The sequence below is a fragment of the Diachasma alloeum genome, unplaced genomic scaffold (genome assembly GCF_001412515.2).
Source record: "Diachasma alloeum isolate Michigan unplaced genomic scaffold, Dall2.0 Dall_scaffold_00210, whole genome shotgun sequence".
NCBI lineage: Eukaryota > Metazoa > Arthropoda > Insecta > Hymenoptera > Braconidae > Diachasma > Diachasma alloeum.
Genome location: NW_021680375.1, coordinates 1,161,850 through 1,184,684, shown reverse-complemented (window position 1 = coordinate 1,184,684; position 22,835 = coordinate 1,161,850). Strand labels below are relative to the sequence as shown.

Here is a 22,835-nt window from a genome sequence, read left to right as displayed (position 1 = left end):
TTACATATTCTTCAACAGGGACAGAGGGACAGAGGATATCAACTGAACCCTATTTGGAAAATCGTCCTCTCGGTTTTTAATTGATCAACTGATCAATTAAAAATGATTGACTGACAACTAATGGGTCCAGACGACTGTAAATTTTCAGAAAAATTTCTACCAGAGAATTTTGTTTTTCATTTATTTCAGAAATAAATATTTCAATAAAATCATAATTTAACAGTACGTTTAACAAATTCAGGATTGCCTAAATCAGGTATTTTTCAATTCCTGCCCTATTTCAATACGAAAACTGGCATAAATGCATTTGTTCTTCAATAATACAGTAACGTCTCTCAAAGAAAATGAGTTCAAATATCGATCTATAGTACTGCGAACAATTATCTCGAGAGAAAATGTTCGCTCAGACAGTTCTATTAATTACACACATATCTCCAAATCTTTCAGACTCATCTTTCGCTACCAATCCACTAAACAATAGAATTTTTATTGTTACAATTTTTCAATTCCTTGGTCCACATTAACTCATCTATATCCCAATTTCTTCCAAAGTTCTTAAATTGGACACTTCTACCTTTTCAATTCCCTAATGTGTCGTTTCTATTCATTTTTTTCTCAACTAATTCACAGAAAAATTATTCTCGTCTCTAGAGGGAGTTACAAAATCAGTAGTGAAGGTAAAAATGAATAAAAATGTTATTAAAAATAATAATAATTAGAAACTCTACAACGCTCTTCGTAACAATGGATATACTATATACATTTTTACGTACATAAAGCAAACATTTACATGGACGTGATGCTTAGCAAGTTATTTTTTGTTTATAAATTATCTGAGTTCTCGGGGTGTGGCGACTATTAACAAAGTGACTGACTGAGTCATGCGAAAAAACGTTGATGCCCTTTTATTTGTCAATTATTGTTTATTTTGCGTCTTCTTCGGCGGGATTGTCGTCTTTTTTGGACTCCGTGTGTAACCAGAGGAGTGGAGTCATTCCTAACATGCAGCCAATTGTTACTCCAATAACTCGACCCTGGAAATTAATTTTCCTTATTATTTTATTTTATTATTTTGGTTTTTGCTGAATTCGCTGTTTTTATTTATGAATATTATTTTAAAAAGGATAAAATGCTGGAATAATTGAACATTAATTCAACGGTATCAGGTGGAGTCAAGGTATCAGGTGATATACTTTTAATAATGAAGAATTTCTAAACATGACTAGGTGTGTACGCATGTAACAAATTTTTTTTTCTTTTATTCGCCAATCAATGGATGGAATTGAATCTTTTTTTTCTTGAAATGTAGATATTGTTGAGCCCTATCAATCGTCATTAATTAAAAATTGATTCATCGATTAGTTTTTTAACTTTCGAATTTTTTCGAAAACCGGTTGACTCACGATAACTAAAAAAATATTCTGAATTGATTGAATAATGGCTCTAAAAAATTGTTTGGATGTCCTTTTGAACGAGTTCGAAGATGAAGGGGATAGCAATAATCGTTATTTTGATTTATTTGAAAATTTGCAAAAATTTTGTATTTTTTTTAAATCAGAATTCCGGGGATATCTTTGAATATCATGCTTCAAACGAATTCAATCATAGCCTAAAATGTTTGTTTTGATGCCATTGAGTCGAACTTAAAAGATGATTACGATAGCTATATTGGTTGATTTGATTTTGATGATGATTGTTGAAAATTTCGAATTTTTCATGAATTTCCCTGAAAGCGAGCTTTCTGATGGTTTCTTCAAATTTGATGTTTCAAATTCATTCAAGTATGTGTAAATAAAATTTTGCTATTAACATTTTATCGAAGGGCTGAGGGGAGATATAGAACCGTAAAAAAGACAATCGGTTGTGTAGAAGAAAGGGATAATAAGAATAATGATGATGATCACATTCAACTAAGTTGAAAATCTGACAAAATTAGTTGAAAAAAAAGAAACACCGTTTATATTATTAGGGCGTTGTGGGGTTCATACTTCTGGGTCATGCTAAGTGCTGGTAGGGCTTGATAATTATGCCTTTCCATGCACTCTTGAATTTAATTTTAATACCTTGATAAATTTAATCTTTAAATTAACATGTCTTCAGAAGAAAAGGTGCCATTGGGGACACCCGTAGATCTATGTGAGCATCCATCATATAATATGAGATGTTTCAAAGAGGTTTGAATTCATTAATAGCAGCCCAGGAAAAAAAACAAAAAAAACCAAACCAAAACCAAAAAAACTAAGTTGAAAATCTGACAAAATTAGTTAAAAAGAAATCTTATTCAATATAATAAAATGAAATAAATAATGAATTATCCATGATAGAAGGAAATGAAGTACAAAATAACCATTCGGAAGCATATTGCTAATTTATTAGCAAAAAACTATACTATATACAACATAAGAGCAATTTCCCACTTGTTTTTTTAGATTTACTAAAAATATAATGTAACACTTGTATCCAGGATCTTTTGTTCGCTAGATTTCAGTGCGACAGAGTTAAAAAATCCAGAGAATTCTCCCCTCAAATTAAAGTAGAATTACCAAATTAGCTGCTAATCTCGATTTGGGCAGATCGAGTTGTATCGGTGTCAGTCTGGGCGGTTGGAATCCAATTTTTTGCGCGAGTAATTCAACGTAATACGCCGATCCAATCCCCAGAATGTCCGATATTGTATTGCCCAGTGCGGCTGCTGCCATCGTAGATATAGCTATCACAGCACCAACCGATGTTTCGATTTGTTCTCCCTACGAAAGTCGAAGAAGTCAATATCATTTATCTATTCAGCCACTGAATCCTCCTGAACCGGTCCCGGATATTTGCGGGCTAGTCTTCATCACATTATACAAATTATCTCTTCGTACTATTCCATCATCAAATGAATCATTTCAGGTCTTCAATTTCCATTAGTCACGAAATGAAATGAGTTAACTCGCATAAATTTCCATGACCGAAAAACATTATCTGTCGAAAAATCGAAATAATTCAACATGATTTTAATATTTTTTCAAGTAATTCCTGACATTTGAAAATCAAATTTTTAATCGCATTCCGCATGTTCAGAAGAAAACTATGAAGTACTCACGGCAATAATCATGATAAAATTATCGAGAAATCCAAATCCAATGAATGGAATCGCATTAGCGACAGCCACTGCAAAAAATAATCGAAATCAATTATTCCGAGCAATATGAATGACTGGGAGACTACTATGAGTTTTAAAAGTCGTGGGTTATTGGAGTGAGACTTTTCGCACGTTGAAGATCAATTATATAGATCTGAAAACGAATAATTGGTGCAAAAAAAAAAATTTGTTGTTCGTTTGCCTGAAAACACTTAAAATGCCAAAAACAGTCCAGGGCCTCCAATTTTTGAGCTACGAAGGATTTTTTTTTTCAAAATTTTTGGAAAAATGTGTGGAATAGTAATTACGAGTTAGTTTTTTTCTAATTCGCCTCTTACATAGCTAAATTTGCTTTTTTTTTAATTTTTTTTACACAAATAGTGAATTTTTTTATATGAAAAAATCGAAATCCGCTGTATAGGAGTCGACTTCCAAAAAACTGGCTCGTAATTGTTGTTCCACACATTTTTCCGAAAATTTGGAAAAAAAAAATCTTTTGTAGCTCAAAAATTGGAGGCTCTGGACTGTTTTTAGCATTTTAAGAGTTTTCGGGCAAACGAACACTAATAAATTTTTTTTTGCACTAATTATTCGTTTTCAGATCTATATAATCCATCTTCAACGAATGAAAAGCCTCACTCCAATAACCCACGACTTTTAAAACGGTGGCAGGATTATTTAACACTATGCAAATTCAACACAACACATCAACTCAACACATAGCCTATTGAACACAAATTTTTTCATCACACAGTCAATTCAACACATTGTTAAGTCAACATATAGTGTATTGAACACATTGTTTTGTCAACACATAGTTTTTTTAACACGAACTACATACAAATTACATATGAATTTTACATATGAATTTTTTATGAAGAAGCAAATAAACTCATTGATTATGTACTGAGTGAATGTATTGTTGAATTCATGTTGTGAGGAATTTGTTCTGTGTTGAATTGCCTATGTGTTGAGTTGTAGCGTGTTTAATTTGTGTGTTGAATTTGTTTTGTGTTAAATAGTCATGGAATTTTTAAAACTCATAGTAGTCTCCCCTTAATAAACCGTTTGACCACTTCGCTACTGAAATAATTCGTACAGAAAATATTTGTATAGAAATATCCGAATATCATATACGGAAATCCTATAGAATTTCTATACGCAATGCGTACAGAAAAATTCTAGTACGAGTATTGGAAAAAATCACAATCCGCCGGCTGTAAAAAATTCTAGTGCTGTTCAGGTAAAACTTCTTGGTATTTTTGGTAAAATTTCGGGGGATTTCTGTGAAATGCTCACAGGAATGCGAGGAAAAATTCGCGTTTTCCCCAATCAAATTTCTAGTGCCGGCACTGAAATTTTTTCCTGGCCGTCACTTTGCGCCNGTGTGGAATAGTAATTACGAGTTAGTTTTTTTCTAATTCGCCTCTTACATAGCTAAATTTGCTTTTTTTTTAATTTTTTTTACACAAATAGTGAATTTTTTTATATGAAAAAATCGAAATCCGCTGTATAGGAGTCGACTTCCAAAAAACTGGCTCGTAATTGTTGTTCCACACATTTTTCCGAAAATTTGGAAAAAAAAAATCTTTTGTAGCTCAAAAATTGGAGGCTCTGGACTGTTTTTAGCATTTTAAGAGTTTTCGGGCAAACGAACACTAATAAATTTTTTTTTGCACTAATTATTCGTTTTCAGATCTATATAATCCATCTTCAACGAATGAAAAGCCTCACTCCAATAACCCACGACTTTTAAAACGGTGGCAGGATTATTTAACACTATGCAAATTCAACACAACACATCAACTCAACACATAGCCTATTGAACACAAATTTTTTCATCACACAGTCAATTCAACACATTGTTAAGTCAACATATAGTGTATTGAACACATTGTTTTGTCAACACATAGTTTTTTTAACACGAACTACATACAAATTACATATGAATTTTACATATGAATTTTTTATGAAGAAGCAAATAAACTCATTGATTATGTACTGAGTGAATGTATTGTTGAATTCATGTTGTGAGGAATTTGTTCTGTGTTGAATTGCCTATGTGTTGAGTTGTAGCGTGTTTAATTTGTGTGTTGAATTTGTTTTGTGTTAAATAGTCATGGAATTTTTAAAACTCATAGTAGTCTCCCCTTAATAAACCGTTTGACCACTTCGCTACTGAAATAATTCGTACAGAAAATATTTGTATAGAAATATCCGAATATCATATACGGAAATCCTATAGAATTTCTATACGCAATGCGTACAGAAAAATTCTAGTACGAGTATTGGAAAAAATCACAATCCGCCGGCTGTAAAAAATTCTAGTGCTGTTCAGGTAAAACTTCTTGGTATTTTTGGTAAAATTTCGGGGGATTTCTGTGAAATGCTCACAGGAATGCGAGGAAAAATTCGCGTTTTCCCCAATCAAATTTCTAGTGCCGGCACTGAAATTTTTTCCTGGCCGTCACTTTGCGCCTTTTTTCTGGTGCTAGCACTAGAATTTTTCTAAACAATTTCTCTCCGTGCCTTAAAATTCTAAGTTCAGTGTAACTGTTTTTTAAATATTTACCTCTCATCAGATCTTTCCGTTGTGGCTGTGGTACTGTTTCAACTGAAAACAACATAAAAAATGATAATTCATGGGTCCTTGAAAAACGTTCATTCAATGACCGCATGATAGATGGACCCCGTTTCCGATGAACAAAAAGATCCGAATGATTAATGAATGCGACGAAATTGATGAGAATGAATCGCAATGATCGATTTGATTTTCAGTTGATGAATGAAATTTTTATTGAGACACTATAGCCATCATTCTCAAGCTCTTACAAAGTCTCCAAAATGCTTAAATAATTTCCATCAATAAAATGAAAAAAATGAATAGACTCGAACTGCAGAAAAATTCTTTCAATCCAGGGGAATAATTTCTTCGTTATTCCGATGGAAAAGATTTTTTGAGATTTTTTTTTTAAACTCACAATTTTTTTCATTTATTTCTAATTGAGTTGACAATGTGGTCATGCGCGAGTATTTATCAAGGAAACACGCATGAAAAAATTTAATAGAAAACCTAGCGAATTCGCTAGAAAATTCTATTGGAATTGTGTAGGAATTCTATGGGGTTTCTACAGGATTTCCTACAAAAACTCCATAGAATTCCTATAGAATTCCAATAGAATTTTCTAGGCAATTCGTTATTTTTTCTCTTGAATTTTTTCATACGTGAAGCAAAAATAAATCACAATATAATGAAATATAAGTAGGAATAAGAGAAAAAAAATAACCTCACGGTGTCTGAACTCATCTCTTCGTTCCCACTCCACAAAAATACCTATTTCTTAACCAAAAATACGAGTATTGTCATGCGTCATTCCATAGCTCCGTGTGATTCCACGATAAAAGTACAAATAATCCAAGAAAAAGATGTAGTTGAGGCAGACTTACAGAATTAGATATTTTTTGTCCAGTGTGATAGGTAAAGCAGAAAGGAGACAGCCTGTGTCAGTAAGACAGATTCCATGAATAGTAATTTTCGTATAAATAATTGGGAACAACAAACGATAGATAAATCATAGAAATGTGCCCAGAGCTTGGGTGGAAGGCAGAGGACAGTGAGAATTCTCTAAACAAACAGAAAATAATCACACTTAGATTGTTCATTTTTATGTCTGTTTTTTTTTTGTTATTCTAACATTTAGGTGCATGCCAGCTTACACTGTTCTCCCCAGGGATCCGCTTAAAGCAATAGTTCAATATTAGTATCAAAAATTGATTATTCTTTCCGCAAAAACATTCCAAATTCCAGATATTAATTTTAGCAGCACAAGTTATTTTTTAATCTTCTAAAAAAGTTCCTTGAACTTATGTCATTCCTGAACATGAAGAGTAATTGTTTATTTATTAAAAAAAAAATATTGCTCCGAAAAATAGCAAATTCATGTTCTTTTCAGAATTTCTGAGAATTAAATTTGAAGGAAAAATTGATTGATTCATTGATTAATTGAGTTTTTGGGTTGATGAGAGCTTCAAGAAACTTTTTCGCCATCAGATGAATTGAGGAAGATTCTTGAAAGGGGTTAATAGCGCCCACCACCACCGCTGCCTCCCTCGAAAGCTGAAATCAACATTTTTTTTATTAAGACACTCGTACCATACTTTTTGAGTAGCCAGTCGTCGGGTACTGCACAGTAACTCCCAGTGGGGTCGACGTCTCCCAGTGTGGGAACACTGCTGGGTCTGCCGAATTTACTCCGCCAGCGAAATGCTGCCAATTGACCTGTGGTAAACTCTTATTAATCACATTCCGCTTTTCGTAGATTAATTTTGATTTTTTTAGGTCATTGAGGTGTGGCTAGGGAGCGCTAGAATAGTATGTTTCATCACTTGTGCATAAAGTGAAATTTTATAGGTGCGCAAAATCCCACTTTTCGCATGTTGTAATGAAAAATAGGGTTCGACACTCGTGGGAACAGAAACTCTCTGTTTCATCACTTGTGCGTTAAATGAAATTTTACAAGTGCGCAAAATCCCACTTTTCGCATGTTGTAATGAAAAATAGGGTTCGACACTCGTGGGAACAGAAACTCTCTGTTTCATCACTTGTGCGTTAAATGAAATTTTACAAGTGCGCAAAATCCCACTTTTCGCATGTTGTAATGAAAAATAGGGTTCGACACTCGTGGGAACAGAAACTCTCTGTTTCATCACTTGTGCGTAAAGTGAAATTTTACAAGTGCGCAAAATGCCATTTTTCGCATATTGTAATGAAAAATAGGGCTCGACACTCGTGGGAACAGAAACTCTCTGTTTCATCACTTGTGCGTTAAATGAAATTTTACAAGTGCGCAAAATCCCACTTTTCGCATGTTGTAATGAAAAATAGGGTTCGACACTCGTGGGAACAGAAACTCTCTGTTTCATCACTTGTGCGTAAAGTGAAATTTTACAAGTGCGCAAAATGCCATTTTTCGCATATTGTAATGAAAAATAGGGCTCGACACTCGTGGGAACAGAAACTCTCTGTTTCATCACTTGTGCGTTAAATGAAATTTTACAAGTGCGCAAAATCCCACTTTTCGCATGTTGTAATGAAAAATAGGGTTCGACACTCGTGGGAACAGAAACTCTCTGTTTCATCACTTGTGCGTAAAGTGAAATTTTACAAGTGCGCAAAATGCCATTTTTCGCATATTGTAATGAAAAATAGGGCTCGACACTCGTGGGAACAGAAACTCTCTGTTTCATCACTTGTGCGTTAAATGAAATTTTACAAGTGCGCAAAATCCCACTTTTCGCATGTTGTAATGAAAAATAGCAATCGACACTCGTGAGAATAGAAACTCTCTGTTTCATCACTTGTGCGTTAAATGAAATTTTACATGTGCACAAAATCCCACTTTTTGCATATTGTAATGAAAAATAGGGCTCGACACTCGTGGGAACAGACACTCTCTGTTTCACCACTTGTGTGTAAAGTGAAATTTTACGCGCGCTGCGCATGCAAAAAAATCTACTTTTCACACTCTGTGAAAAATAATGTTCGACAGTCGCGGAAAAAGTGTCCTTTGACGCTCGGGAGGGTAGTACTCGCCTTCGGCGACCGCTACACACGTCCCACGAGTGTAAAATAGTATATTTCGTCACTAGGCCGAAAAATACTTTTCTGGCGAATATGAGTTTGCAGCCCGAGCCGAAGGCGAGGCGTCCGTGAAGCGCTGCCTCATGGCCGGAATGACAAAAAACATTTTTACGCACTTGTATCGAAATATAATAATTTCCCTGGCTAAAAGTTTCCCTGGAAACGAAAAACCGGGGAAATTTGAAAATTTGTCACAAGATTTTGTAACAGAAAAATTTATGACAGTCACATTACATCTAACTAGTTAATTGTCATGTGTCAGTCGATATATGAGTCAGTATGGCCGCAACCCTGGGTAGACTAATAAAGATACCATTTGTACCTTGGGGTCAGTGTCCGGCTCTGCTAATAACCTGAGATCGTCAGAATGAAAATTAACATTTTTTCATTCATTAAAGAGCCATTATTTCACATCTAAAAACACTGCCGGACTAATTAAAATCTTATCATTTCAGTAGCGAAACGGTAAAACGGTTCAAATCAACTTTGCTCTCATCTGATGTTTTCGAGGAATATCTCCGAATCTAAGGGAGATAATGAAATTTTGGTAATAACCTTTTTTGTAGAGCGAGTTAAGAGCCACAAAAAAGGTAATGACCAAAATTTTTCTATCTCCCTTAGATTTCGAGATATTGATTGAAAACTGGTTAATAGTCAAAATCTACTTGAACCATTTTACCGCTTCGTTACTGATTTGTTCATGACATATACTGAGGGAAAAAATTATCTCTGTCGAAAAACTATGTTCCACGTGAGAATATTTTATGGAGTGGAACAAATTTACTTGAGGGAAACTAATCAACTTAATAGAAGGAAATTTAATATCTTTCAAGAAATTAAATTTTTGTCGTGATCATCAGAAATATCCCTAATAGAAGAATTTTAACTGTTAGCAGGAAAAAATATAATCTATTGTGCGACAATCATTTGATCTCAGAGAACTCCACAGGTTTATACCATAGAAAGAATATTTTTCCCAAAAAAAAAAAATTATTTCCTCGAAATTATTTAGTTTTCCTAATAATACAGTTTTCGTCGAAAAAAATTGTAGTTTCCTCTTGAAATTATAATTTATGCCATGGGAATTATAAGTGTTTATTGACAAAAAAATTGTCCCCTCCACTGATAGAGAAAATTATTTTTATTGAGATGTTTCTTCCTTGGAGCAAGTATTATATACTTGAACCAGTTTCAAATAAATAAGAGCTTAGGGTGAATATCAATTATTTCTTCTTGAGATACATTTACTTGAATCAAATAAAGCAGTCCTTGGCGTCAAGTCACAGGTATTCACCACAAAAATGGAAAAGTTCTATTTTTTTAAACTTAATATAATCTCCAGTCGAGAAATTTTCTACTTTCATGAATTGATCACAAATTCGTACCTGGGAGATGATTACATTGAGGAATGAATTGAATGTTGTTATCTCGAATGAAGCCGATGTTTAAATTGAGCTTTCCGTACATCACATTGAACGAAATTTGTGATGTCCATGTTTGTGTAGAATTGCCGTAATCTGTGATTCTGTTATTGTAAACTAATGCGATTTTTTTAGTCAAGAAATATAAACTTCTTTCAACTCAACGACATCTTACTACAATCTCAAAGCTTTTTCCGCGTAACAATATTCATCCTGATTCGACATACGAAATGCTCACTTCAATTATAATTTACTTGGGACAACGTATGATCGTGTTGATTGAGATAACAACGTATTTGGTCATGAGAATAATTTTTATTTTTGAGTAAACCAACGAATTTCTGGAGTTGGCAAACTTTTGGCTAGAAAGAAATCAAATACTCTCATTATTACGATAAATAAAAGAAACTTCAATTCTAGAGAAGTTCGATTTCTCCCAATCAAATGTATCTCAAGAAGAGATACCTGGAATTCACCCTGAAATCATGTTTATTCGAAAATTAAAAACCAAATGATGGTTGCTTCAAATAAATTCTCTTGATAAAATTAATTTTTTCTGTCGGTATAGAGGAGGTTGGGGTAAAACGGACACTTTTCACTTTTTCTAACATGCTAATGAGGGGTTGAAATGTTGATAAAATTCAATATTCTTTTTCTCAATACAAAGAACAATTCTTTCCCTTCGTGCCGAGCCTGAACTGAGCACAATTGATCAATTTGTTTCTGAGTTATGAATAATAAAAAAAAGTCCAGTGTCCGTTTTACCCCACCCTCCCCTAATTCAATATAGGGGTGGGTGGAGTAAAATGAACCCTTTTGACTTTTTTAAAAATGTTCATGACGCGCTGAATTGTTCATAACATGGAATAATTTCATTTTTCAATTGAAAGAACAATGATTCCTCTTTGTGACGAAGTTAGACTGAGCTCAATTGATAAATCTGTTTCTGAGAGCTGTGTGAAATTGGAGTCGAAGTTTGATAAATCGATTGTCTTTCTTATAGTATCGATTGTACTCAGTGAGTACCTGAATGTACTACATTCATTTTCATTTGTACCCCGCACCCCTAGACGTAAGAGGTGCGGGAAAAATCGTGTAGCGTCGGAAATGAAGGTACGGAAAAAATTTTCATGAGCAAGGATTCAGCATGGATAGTACTTGTATATTTTTCCATTTCATTTATCAACCCCTTCAATACTTNACTATCTGTGTTTTCCTGACGTCCTTCATACATTTAAGATTTTAGAAGCGGGTAAAGTNATCTAAATGGTTAGTACTCGTTTGTACCAACGAAAATTATTCATTATTATTATTATTATTATTATTATTATTATTATTATTATTATTATCATTATTATTCTCATCAAATCACCTGATTCCATTTTTATCAACCGTAAAATCATCGTAATGGATTCCATATGTAGTTCGTGAAGTTTTGATGTGGGTACAAACGTCTGAACTTCCGTACTTCCACTCCCATCGCAGCACAAACGGAACAATTTACTGTACATGATAATGATNGACTTTTTGTAAAAAGGTCATGACGCGTTGAATTGGTCATGAAATGGAATAATTTCACTTTTCAATAGAAAGAACAATGATTCCTCTTTGTGATGAACTTAGACTGAGCTCAATTGATAAATCTGTTTCTGAGCTATGAATATTTAAAAAAAAAGGCAAAAGTGTCCATTTTACCTCATCCTCCCCTATAGGGGAGAGTAGGGTACAATGGACACTCTAGACTTGTTTAAAAATATTCATAACTCAGAAACAAATTTATGAGTTGAGCTCAATTTAGGCTCATCACAAAGGGAAAGAATTGTTCTTTGTATTGAAAAAAAAAGATTAAATTTCATCAACATTTCAACCCGTCACTAATATTTTTAAAAAAGTCAAAAGTGTCCGTTTTACCCCACCCTGCTCTAATTCAATATAGGGGAGGGTGGAGTAAACTGAACACTTTTGACTTTTTGTAAAAAGGTCATGACGCGTTGAATTGTTCATGAAATGGAATAATTTCACTTTTCAATAGAAAGAACAATGATTCCTCTTTGTGATGAACTTAGACTGAGCTCAATTGATAAATCTGTTTCTGAGCTATGAATATTTAAAAAAAAGGCAAAAGTGTCCATTTTACCTCATCCTCCCCTATAGGGGAGAGTAGGGTACAATGGACACTCTAGACTTTTTTAAAAATATTCATAACTCAGAAACAAATTTACGAGTTGAGCTCAATTTAGGCTCATCACAAAGGGAAAGAATTGTTCTTTGTATTGAAAAAAAAGATTAAATTTCATCAACATTTCAACCCGTCACTAATATTTTTAAAAAAGTCAAAAGTGTCCATTTTACCCCAACCTCCCCTATTTATTGCCCTAATCCCCATAAAACGCAAACTCTAGTGAATAAACTCACCCTCATACTCCGCCCTGGTCTTCTCCGACTGGCACTCCTGCAGAGCATGAATCAACACCGTCCGCTCGTCATTAGTAAGTTTAACAGCGAGTTCCTTCGCCTGCTGCTTGGAGAGTGCTCCAGGAAGTGTGCCAGGACTAGCTGTCGCTCCGATGGCAGCTCCGAGCCTCCTCTTCCCTCCGGAGATCCTCCTGTGCCCCAGCCACCCCCTCGAACAGCACTTGAACCCTCCCCCCAGGACAAAAGCTCCCAAATTAACCCTCGACTGACACAGAACTGTCATCGTGCTCATCTTGAATTATTGATCTCCCCTCGACAACTTCACACTCTCGATTTCTGTCACTTTCAGTCAAAATTTGCGATCACTCTGAGGTCATCTGCTCATCAATGATTGTCGATCGATCACTGATGATGATGATTCTGTCGATTTTAGTCGATGACTCGATGGGAAATTATCACTTCTTCAGGTTCGTTTACGATTTTTTGGGCACTTTTCGATCACTCCGAGGTCATTGTTCATTTAATTTTTATTGTAGCGATTTATCGACGATTTAGGCAGTTTGTCAGTTAATCTTTGAGAGGTTTACTGCACCGCAGGGTGCACAGACTGATTTCTACTACCGATTTTCCGTAGATTTCTGCCACAGTGAATTTCTTCGGGTGGCTGGAGACCTCCTGACGTCATCGTTCGGTTTGAAGTGCCATTGGACGGCTCTTGCCGAGTTTTATGGGCGACAGAGTGGGGGGCAATTGGAGATTGTGATTGGGCGATCTGCGATGACGAGGTCTGATGGTGTGTTTATTTTGATGGGAGACTGGCGGACGACAAGATTGGATTCATGGGGTGCTATTGTTCCTCAAGATGTATACGCTGTTGAATGGATTCTACAAGTATCTGGTGCAGAAGGACGAGTATTTTGTGCTCATTCTCGGGCTTGATAATGCCGGCAAAACGGTGAGTTCGGGGTTTAGGTTAGGGTTGAGTGGCGATTGTCAGGGGGCGGTTTTTGGAGCGGAGTGGGGTGGAACGCAAGGGGTTTTTGCGAAATTTTTTCCGCGGATGTGCAGGTTGCAGGAGTCAGGGGTAGTTTGAGATTATGTCACACCGCTTTTTTCTAGTAGCGGAAGGGCTTGTGGGAAATTTCGGAATTTTTTAAAATTTTGTCATTTTGTGAGAAAAGTGGAGGCTGAAACATTGTGAAATTTTCAGTTTTCAATAACATTAGTTTTTTATTTGATAAAAGGATTTTTTAATTTTTTTTTATGTAAAAAATGTAGACATGAAACATGAAGTTTTCAGTTTTTAATAACATTTTTTTATTTAACAAAAGAATTTTTCAATTTACTTTTTGTGGAAAAAATATAGGCATGAAACATGAAATTTTTATTGTTTAATAACATTCATTTGTTATTTAACTGAAGAAATTTTCAATTTCTTTTTTATGTAAAAAAATATAGAGGCATGAAACATCATGAATTTTCAGTTTTCAATAACATTTTTTTATTTAACAAAAGAATTTTTCAATTTACTTTTTGTGTAAAAAAATATAGGCATGAAACATGAAATTTTTATTGTTTAATAGCATTCATTTTTTATTTAACTGAAGAAATTTTCAATTTCTTTTTTATGTAAAAAATATAGAGGCATGAAACATCATGAAATTTTCAGTTTTCAATAACATTTTTTTATTTAACAGAAGGATTTTTCAATTTACTTTTTGTGTAAAAAAATATAGGCATGAAACATGAAATTTTTATTGTTTAATAGCATTCATTTTTTATTTAACTGAAGAAATTTTAAATTTCTTTTTCATGTAAAAAATGTAGGCATGAAACATCATGAAATTTTCAGTTTTCAATAACATTTTTTTATTTAACAAAAGGATTTTTCAATTTACTTTTTGTGTAAAAAAATATAGGCATGAAACATGAAATTTTTATTGTTTAATAGCATTCATTTTTTATTTAACTGAAGAAATTTTCAATTTCTTTTTTATGTAAAACATATAGAGGCATGAAACATCATGAAATTTTCAGTTTTCAATAACATTTTTTTATTTAACAAAAGGATTTTTCAATTCTTTCTTTATGTAAAAAAATATAGGCATGAAACATGAAATTTTTATTGTTTAATAGCATTCATTTTTTATTTAACTGAAGAAATTTTCAATTTCTTTTTTATGTAAAAAAATATAGAGGCATGAAACATCATGAAATTTTCAGTTTTCAATAACATAATTTTTTTATTTAACAAAAGGATTTTTCAATTCTTTCTTTATGTAAAAAAATGTAGGCATGAATCATCATAAAATATTCATTTTTCAATAACATTTTTTTATTTAACAGAAGCATTCTTTCAATTCTTTCTTTATGTAACTGTACATATGAAATATGAAATTTTCATCGTTTAATAGCATTTATTTGTTATTTAACAGAAGGAGTGGAGTTATTTCAAATTCCATAGATATATTTTGCACAAACTCATATCGAATACACAAAAAAAAACATTGAGAAATCTTGAAAATTGTAGGACTAGTAAGGGTTTATTCACGTACAAAATTGTAAATTTTGAGAATTGACTGGAATCATCGACTGGAATTTTTTTTTAATTTAGAGGAGAAATGTTGACGAGGGAAATATTGCCCTAGACTCGTTGGGATTGTGTTGGTGGATCCGTATGGAAATAAAATGGAATGAAAATGATCACTGTATTTTTTCTTTACATGTTTGAAGATGAGTTGTTCATTTTCCATTGAAAAGTAGTTGCCCCTTCTTCAATTACTCCTCTTAGATTTTCAACAATCGTCTTCAATCAAGGATTCGATTGCCGAGAGTAAAATACTCATTAATATCTTTGAATCATTGACTACTATTTCATAATTTTACTCGTAATTGTTCAATTTCAGATCATGCAATTGAATTTTTAAATTTTCTGTCCAGACCTATTTGGAGGCTGCTAAAACGAAATTCACGAAGAATTACAAAGGAATGAATCCCAGCAAAATAACAACGACAGTTGGTCTCAATATTGGAAAAATTGATATCGATGGTGTGAGACTTAATTTCTGGGACTTGGGGGGTCAAGAGGAGTTGCAATCACTCTGGGACAAGGTAAATTAAATTTTCTAAACTCATTGTTCAGTTATTCTCATAATAAGCGAGTTGAAATATAAGAAAACGTCTCTCTATATTTTCTATTAAGGCCTCTACATCCCTGGATATTCATCTAATTCATAACATTTCTATAGAAGAGGGTGGATAAAAATGAACTTTACTTTTCTTTGAATGTTCATTAAATTCAGAAAGAAATTTACCAATTCAGTAGCGAAGTGGTCAAACGGTTTTCAATGAATATCTCGAAATCTAAGGGAGATAACAAAATTTTTCTCATAACCGTTTTAGTAGCACTCAATTCGCTCTACAAAAAAGGTTATTATGAAAATTTTGCTATCTCTCTTAAATTTGGAAATATTTCCGGAAAACTCAACTGAAGAATAAATTGACTTAAACCGTTTGACCACTTCGCTGCTGAATTGATCTCAGTCCAGGCTCAACACAAAGGGAAAAAATTCTCCTTTTTATGTGATGAAAAATTATTGCATTTGATAAAAAAATTCGTGAGTCCTTAGGAGAGGGTGGGGCACATAAAATACTTTTTACTTTGCTTGTAATGTTTATAAGGCGTTTCATCAGAGGTGATTCACTTTACTGCGCTTCTCCCTATTTTCCATTCATTCAGCTTTAAAACTTGTATTTGAATTGACTCTATTTTGCTTTCACAGTATTATGCTGAATCACACGCAGTTATCTACATCGTAGATTCTTCAGATCGTGAGAGGATTCCCGATTCCAAAGAAACGTTTGGTAATTATACATATCATTCATCCTTATCCCATCCATGACAATGTAAAACTGCTTATTATTTTTCCTATTTAAGCGGACAATAGCTATTATCTAAATATCTATCTTTTTTTCTTAAAAGAAATAAAAAAAATATCAGGATGAAGGCCCTCGAGCCAGTCGCAAGCTTCTCGTGATGAATTCAATTAAAAATAAATATTAAAACACTTTCCCAGAGTGTTTTGATTAACTTATTAATGAATCAATTTGTTTTCAGATCGAGTGATATCTTCAGAGCACTTGACTGGTGTTCCCTTATTAGTTCTCGCGAACAAGCAGGATATTCTAGATTCAATGGGCATAAGAGAAGTTAAACCTATATTCAATCGCAATGCCCATTTGATTGGAAGAAGAGACTGCATGGTGATGCCAGTTTCTGCATTAAAAGGGTAAAATATATTCGTCATTCCCTAAATATATAGAGAAATCAACGAAGGGGTAGAACCATTATTAAGTTTTTTTCCAGTTGTGGCTTTATCTAAAAAACGAAAGAATAACGAGAGAAAATGGGAAGAGACTGTTTCTGTAACTGAAGAAATTTCCAGTTACAGAATTCTTTCGATTTTTTTTACCCAGAAGATATTTTCAGTTTTTTAATAGAATTAAAAAACTAACTTAATTCAAGTATTAAAATGGAACAACTCTGAAATTCACGCATGTCGTATTTTACGAATATTTTGAGAGTGAAGAAGTTCAATTAAATTTGTCAAGGAATATCTCCGAATCTAAGGGAGATAGCGAAATTTTCATAATAACTTTTTTTGTAGTGCAGATTGAAGGCTACAAAAAAGGTCATAACAAACATTTTGCTATCTCCCTTAGATTCCGAGATAATCATTAGAAACTGGCAAATGGTCAAATTCGACTTAAACCGTTTTACCGTTTTGCCACTGAAATTAGAAAGGAAAAAAGATGGAATCAAGAATTTCAGAATATTCAAGTCTTTTCACCATTTTTGTTTCGTTATAATCTCGTTCAAGATTCTGTAATAATTTCGTTTCTTCATCAAACTTTAAAGGTGTAAATTCAATATCCCATTATGAACGATTAGAAAAATGAATATAAAAAATATCAAAAGGTCTACTTTTTAAGTAAGACTTATAACAATTAACAAATTGCTATTTCCAAGCATTACGCTATTTTAAATTCCATCAAAGATCGAATTTACTGCAAAAGTCTTATGAAGTTTCCACAGAAATTCTATATTATGAGGTATTCCACGCCAAATTAGTCAACCGCTGATCCTCACCCTCTTGGAAATTGATGGCGAATTTTTCCACGATTGGGGAAGTTGAAAAACTATATCTCAAATTTTATCAGATTTTTTCGGCAGCCCAGTTCGGAGATATGATTTTTGTTTCGTTTTTCCGGTTTTTTTTCAATAACTCGAGTTCTATCCATCCGATTTTGATTTATTAAGCGTCACAATTTTTCATTTTTTACTGCCTATAAGAATATTTTTAGTGAATTTTTTTTTCGATCTCTAGATGCGCATAATAACGACTTTTCGAATAAAAAAGTTGAAAAACTTGAATTTTGCAAATTACGTCACGGATGATTTGTTTCATTTTTTTTTCAGTAATTCTTATAATCAATGCAAGTATTTTGAGCCATCATACAAGTTGGGCATCGTCCTGGATCTATTTTATTTTCAATTTTTTCGTTTTGAAATTCCGTAAATTTGGTCGCAACACCTCAAAATGGCGTTGATTGACTCTGATTATAGACAGTATGAAGTGAATTTGATTGCATACCTATATATTACATATTTTTTCGATACATAATCGAAGTGGTTTTGTGATGTTTTGACCAAATTTGCGAAATTTCCAAAAGAAAAAATTAAAAATAACACAGATTCAGGAGGATGCCCAACTTGAATGACAGCTCAAAATAGTTGTTTTGATTATGAGAATTAGTGGAAAAAAAATTTTGAATATCAACCGTGACGTAATTTGCAAAATTCAAATTTTTCAACTTTTTTTCTCGAAAATTCGTTATTATGAGCATCTAGGAATCGGAAAAAAAAATTACTAAAAACAGTCGTATAGGCGGTAAAAAATGAAAAATTTTGACGCTTAATAAATCAAAATCGGACAAATAGAACTCGAGTTATTGGAAAAAACGGAAAAATGTAAAAAAAATCACATCTCCGAATTGGGCGGCCGAAAAAATCTGAAAAAATTTGAGAGATAGTTTTTCAACCTCCCCGATCGTAGAAAAAATCGCCATTAATGTCCAAGAGGGTGAGGGTCAGCGATTGACTCATTTGACGTGGAATACGTCATATAATTTCTTAGGCTGGATTTTTCTATTGAAGTTCTTCATTCGCAAATCTTCTAAAGACAATAATGCACTTGATATCTGCAACGTCATCACTTTCCACTTGAAATAATATTCTCATTTTAATTTTCAATCAGGGATGGAGTTGACGAAGGGATTCACTGGCTCGTCGACTGCGTAAAGCGTAACAGCGACGTTCGACCCCCAAGAAATCAAGACGACAACTGTTTATCATAGGGCCCCCTTCCAACCCCCAGCAGTCCCCAAAAACGTTTCTTATCGTTCACTGAACCCAAATCATAATAAAAAATTCCAAAAGACTGTTACACATGAGTAATAAAATTTGATTACATTTAGTTTTCCTTTATCGTGTGATAAATGAATCAAAAATAGTCCAAGCGATAGCACAGGTAGAGGAGATAAGAGATAAGACGGTGGGAGACGAATAACTCACTTCTCATTTTTTTCGATTCTTGTCGACTCTGCAATGAAAGCCGAAAAATGGCTCCTGGATTTACGTGGGTCTGGTCTTAATGTGAAAATATTTCCCACTATTTCTTAGTTCACTCTGTTTGCTTTTCGGGTTCAACGACATTCGCTGTGTGTACATTGTGATTTTTTGTGGTTTGTACGTGATATGTGGGCGTATTATGATACTGAGGACTGGAGTGTGTTGCCACCAGAGCTAAATCGAAGGTGAACTCTATTGAAAATGTTGACTTTTATGTTTTTATTGTTTAAATTAATCCGAAAATAATTACAATTTATTGTTCAATTAATTTGAAAATAAATCCAATTTCTTATGTGGGAATTTTTATTTCAAGGAGATCTGTTATAAGAGTTTGAATCGATTGCAATCAAGAAAATTGCAAAATTATTGTCAAATATGATACATTTCGATCCTTAACAATGCAGTAATAACAATCGAAAGTAGCAATTTTCTAAAAATGAAGAGAATGATTATGATTTAGAGATGGTGGGAGGGAAGAAAATTATTATTCAATTAATATTTTATATTATAATTAATTAATTATTAATTATAATATTTTTTTTATATATTGAGCGATACTTTGGAGTTTTTTTGAGATTATTATCCATGAGTAGTGATACTGCTACCAGAGCTAAATCGAAGGTGAATCCTTTTGAAAATGTTTACTGTTATGTTTTTATTGTTTAAATTAATTTGAAAATAAATCCAATTTCTTATGGGAATTTTAATTTCAAGGATATCGATTATGAGAGGTCGAAGAAGAAATTTGTTGTGATCCTTAACAATGCAATGGTGACAATAGAAAATAGCAATTTTCCAAACGTGGAGAAAGTCGTAATTTGGAATAGGCGGAAGGATTTTTTTAATGTTAAGGGGGTCTGCGCTTGTCCGAGCAGTGAAAATGGAACTTTTCCACAATTTTTATTTCATATGAAAAAACAAGTTACAAATTTGATTTTTTTTCATTATTTTTTATTATCTTTCTACTAGTGAAGTAACAAAACTTTCTATGCCCCCAAACAATCTGGAATTGATGATTTGATGACGAAGTAGACGGGCCCCAACACTGATTTAATGATTGATTACGGAGTTTTGAGGTTCCAACACATCTGAAATAAGAAAATTGCATATTGTAGTACTCAACAAACATCTGGCTCTGTCCCCTAGTAGAATAAATAGGATAAATGAAAAAATTGATGAAATATTTTGCCTTTTCGGATAATAAGGCCCACTAGCTATTATTTTGAGGTTACTAGAGGAGCGAGAGATATGTAGATGTCAAATAGGTGGTAAAAATTTCAAATTGATTGGTGAATAACTTTTTGAAATATTCTGTAAACAGTCTTGTGAAATTCTTGAAAATTTAGTTCCGAGAAAATCGCCTTTGAACTTCCGGGTGAGACGGGTCAGGTATTCCTGTGACAGGAAGGAAAAGACGTTGAACATTTGGTACTCCATTCATGGAGATATTATGATACAAAAAAAAATCAAATACACTCAATCAGCAATTCCTACGCCATATAAAGCCCCTTCTTCTTTTTCGAAAAAATCCTGTTCTGCACAAGGTACATCTTTTTTGCCACATTTACATATTGCAGAACAATACGAAATCCCAAACCACGAGTTGAACCTTTCGAAAAGTTTATGTCACCCTTACAATTTTTACTGCACTACTAATAGCAGAAAAAACGGTTATTAAGTTGATGAGACAATAATAGCTATTGTCGGTAATATCGAATGTTTCTGCGGCTCTCTTACTTAGTCTAGCTGCATAATGGGTTAACACGCAATTACTGATCCTGTCGATAGATGTCTTTTCCCAAATTTGGCTATGGTGCAGGGGTAACAGAGGACCACCGTTTTTTGCGAAATTTTCACAGAGATTAATGTGCTTTGATTTTGAAAAGTATCGAAAACTTTCGGTAGACAATTTGTTCAAAAATTAGAAAAATGAGCGCCTTTCTACAGCCAGGGTAATAAGGATAATAAGGTCATGGTCTCATCATCCGCTCTCACAAGTGGTTGTGGGCTGCTGGTTTAGTATATAAAAGGTTCCAAACTTGCAGATTTTTGAATGGGGTTCGTCAAGTGGTATAAAGGGTCACGAGGGTCACTCTTGAGTGTTGTGCTAGACCTCCTAGCGGCTCACATCAAAAGCCAATTGAGAGGAAACGAACCCCCAGATTTTTGTATTAATTTTTGTCACGGAATTCTGTGGATCAATTTTTTAGTCAAAAAACTCGTGCAAATTGGGAGAAACAACAGTTTATGTTTTCTGAATGCGAAAATCTTCAGTATTTTTTTTTCAATTCGTCAATTTTGCAATCCAATGAATTGTCTTTCATTATTTCTCTAGTAAAACTGGAAAATACTCCAAGTTAAATGTAAATTCTTTCTCCATTTACGAAAGTATCTTCGGAGCAACTGACTCGGAGAAAAAATACTAAAAGACATTTTTTGTAGCTTACGAAATTCCTAATGAAAAATATCCTTCGATATCATCTCCTGAAATTCTCAATTCATTTGCGTCAAAAAATTGTTACAAATTTTCTTTAGAATTCTGAAAATTCCCAGTGCAACACTAGTGAAGAATGGAAACCCCGACAGAGAACTTAACTCTGATGTTTAACTACAACCGTTCAAAATTATTTCAAGCAAAAAAAAATTGAGAACTACTTGCACTGTTGACAATTTTTAAATTCAAGTAACAGCATCTCAATTGTGGATTATCACGTGCACTTGGAAAACTCAGCAAAAGTGAGTTCTATGGCAGCTTCAATTTCCCATCTGATTGTGAAAATGGAACATTACATTCAATTGAATCTTCAATAGATCGAGAGCTCCGAAAAATAGCAGCCCGAATAATCCCAATTTGCTACACTTATCATTACCCTAGCCAGAAAATCGGAATTCCATTCAACATGAAAGAAATCAACCGATTCGTCAATACCGAAGTGCATAAAAATCCCCCTAAATTCAGCGTTATTAAAAATTCAACTCAGCAGCGAATGGTAAAACGGTTTAAGTCGATTTTGACTATTGACCAGTTTTCAGTGAATACCTCGGAATCTATGGAAGATAGCTAAATTTTTGTCAACACCTTTTTCGTAGCACTCAATTTGCTCTAGAAAAAAGGTTATTACGAAAATTTCGTCACCTCCTTTGGATTCCGAGATATTCTTCAAAAACTCAACTAAGAGATGAGTCGACTTAAACCCCTTTACCACTTCGCTACTGAAATATTTTTCCTATAAATACCAATCGAAGTAGCAAATCTTGCCGTCATACGATAACTTTTACTTAACTTCTAGGTAACTTCTAGACACAAGTTACCTTTTTGGACAGACATTAGAAAGCCTTTTTGGTATACTTGCTGATACCCTCCAGAACTGTGCTGCTTGGTAATTTTCCACCCGTCAGCATACCGCTCCATTTCAAATCTCGCGCCTCTCCCGCTGCGACCGACGAAGTCAGCCCGGCGACTCTCCTCCGCTCAATTCCCATTTTCCGAACTCCCCAAAAACCCCCGGAACAATAAAAAAACCTGAAACCCCTCCTCTCGCG

The 22,835-nt window shown here is 33.6% G+C and overlaps 2 protein-coding genes across 3 annotated transcripts; one reads left to right on the top strand and one right to left on the bottom strand.

Annotated features, from left to right (window-relative positions):
• Window positions 1-167: 167 nt before the first annotated feature.
• Window positions 168-13,281, bottom strand: LOC107036645 (transmembrane protein 65). Of its 2 annotated transcripts, none has more exons than XM_015254742.1 (6): window positions 12,602-13,281; window positions 7,278-7,403; window positions 5,697-5,738; window positions 3,086-3,153; window positions 2,544-2,747; window positions 168-1,034 (listed from the first exon to the last, which is right to left on the bottom strand). In XM_015254742.1, the coding sequence occupies exons 1-6, from the start codon at window positions 12,891-12,893 to the stop codon at window positions 924-926; spliced, it is 843 nt and encodes a 280-aa protein (XP_015110228.1). In that variant the 5' UTR covers window positions 12,894-13,281; the 3' UTR covers window positions 168-923. The 2 variants fall into 2 exon arrangements, with proteins under 2 accessions (XP_015110228.1, XP_015110229.1); XM_015254743.1 differs by lacking the exon at window positions 7,278-7,403 and adding an exon at window positions 6,842-6,862.
• Window positions 13,282-13,382: 101 nt separating this feature from the next.
• Window positions 13,383-19,137, top strand: LOC107036646 (ADP-ribosylation factor-related protein 1). The gene is made up of 5 exons (XM_015254745.1): window positions 13,383-13,556; window positions 15,542-15,712; window positions 16,384-16,465; window positions 16,719-16,890; window positions 18,919-19,137. The coding sequence occupies exons 1-5, from the start codon at window positions 13,464-13,466 to the stop codon at window positions 19,016-19,018; spliced, it is 618 nt and encodes a 205-aa protein (XP_015110231.1). The 5' UTR covers window positions 13,383-13,463; the 3' UTR covers window positions 19,019-19,137.
• Window positions 19,138-22,835: the final 3,698 nt, after the last annotated feature.

Excerpts from the sequence above, each read along its gene's own strand:
- LOC107036645 (XM_015254742.1), bottom strand. The coding sequence starts at position 12,893 with ATGAGCACGATGACAGTTCTGTGTCAGTCGAGGGTTAATTTGGGAGCT. Across the intron at positions 5,739-7,277 it reads CTGGCTACTCAAAAAGTATG|TTGAAACAGTACCACAGCCA; the intron begins GTACGAGTGTCT and ends TGTTGTTTTCAG. Across the intron at positions 2,748-3,085 it reads ATTTTATCATGATTATTGCC|GGAGAACAAATCGAAACATC; the intron begins GTGAGTACTTCA and ends CGACTTTCGTAG.
- LOC107036646 (XM_015254745.1), top strand. The coding sequence starts at position 13,464 with ATGTATACGCTGTTGAATGGATTCTACAAGTATCTGGTGCAGAAGGAC. Across the intron at positions 13,557-15,541 it reads TTGATAATGCCGGCAAAACG|ACCTATTTGGAGGCTGCTAA; the intron begins GTGAGTTCGGGG and ends TTTTCTGTCCAG. Across the intron at positions 15,713-16,383 it reads TGCAATCACTCTGGGACAAG|TATTATGCTGAATCACACGC; the intron begins GTAAATTAAATT and ends TTGCTTTCACAG.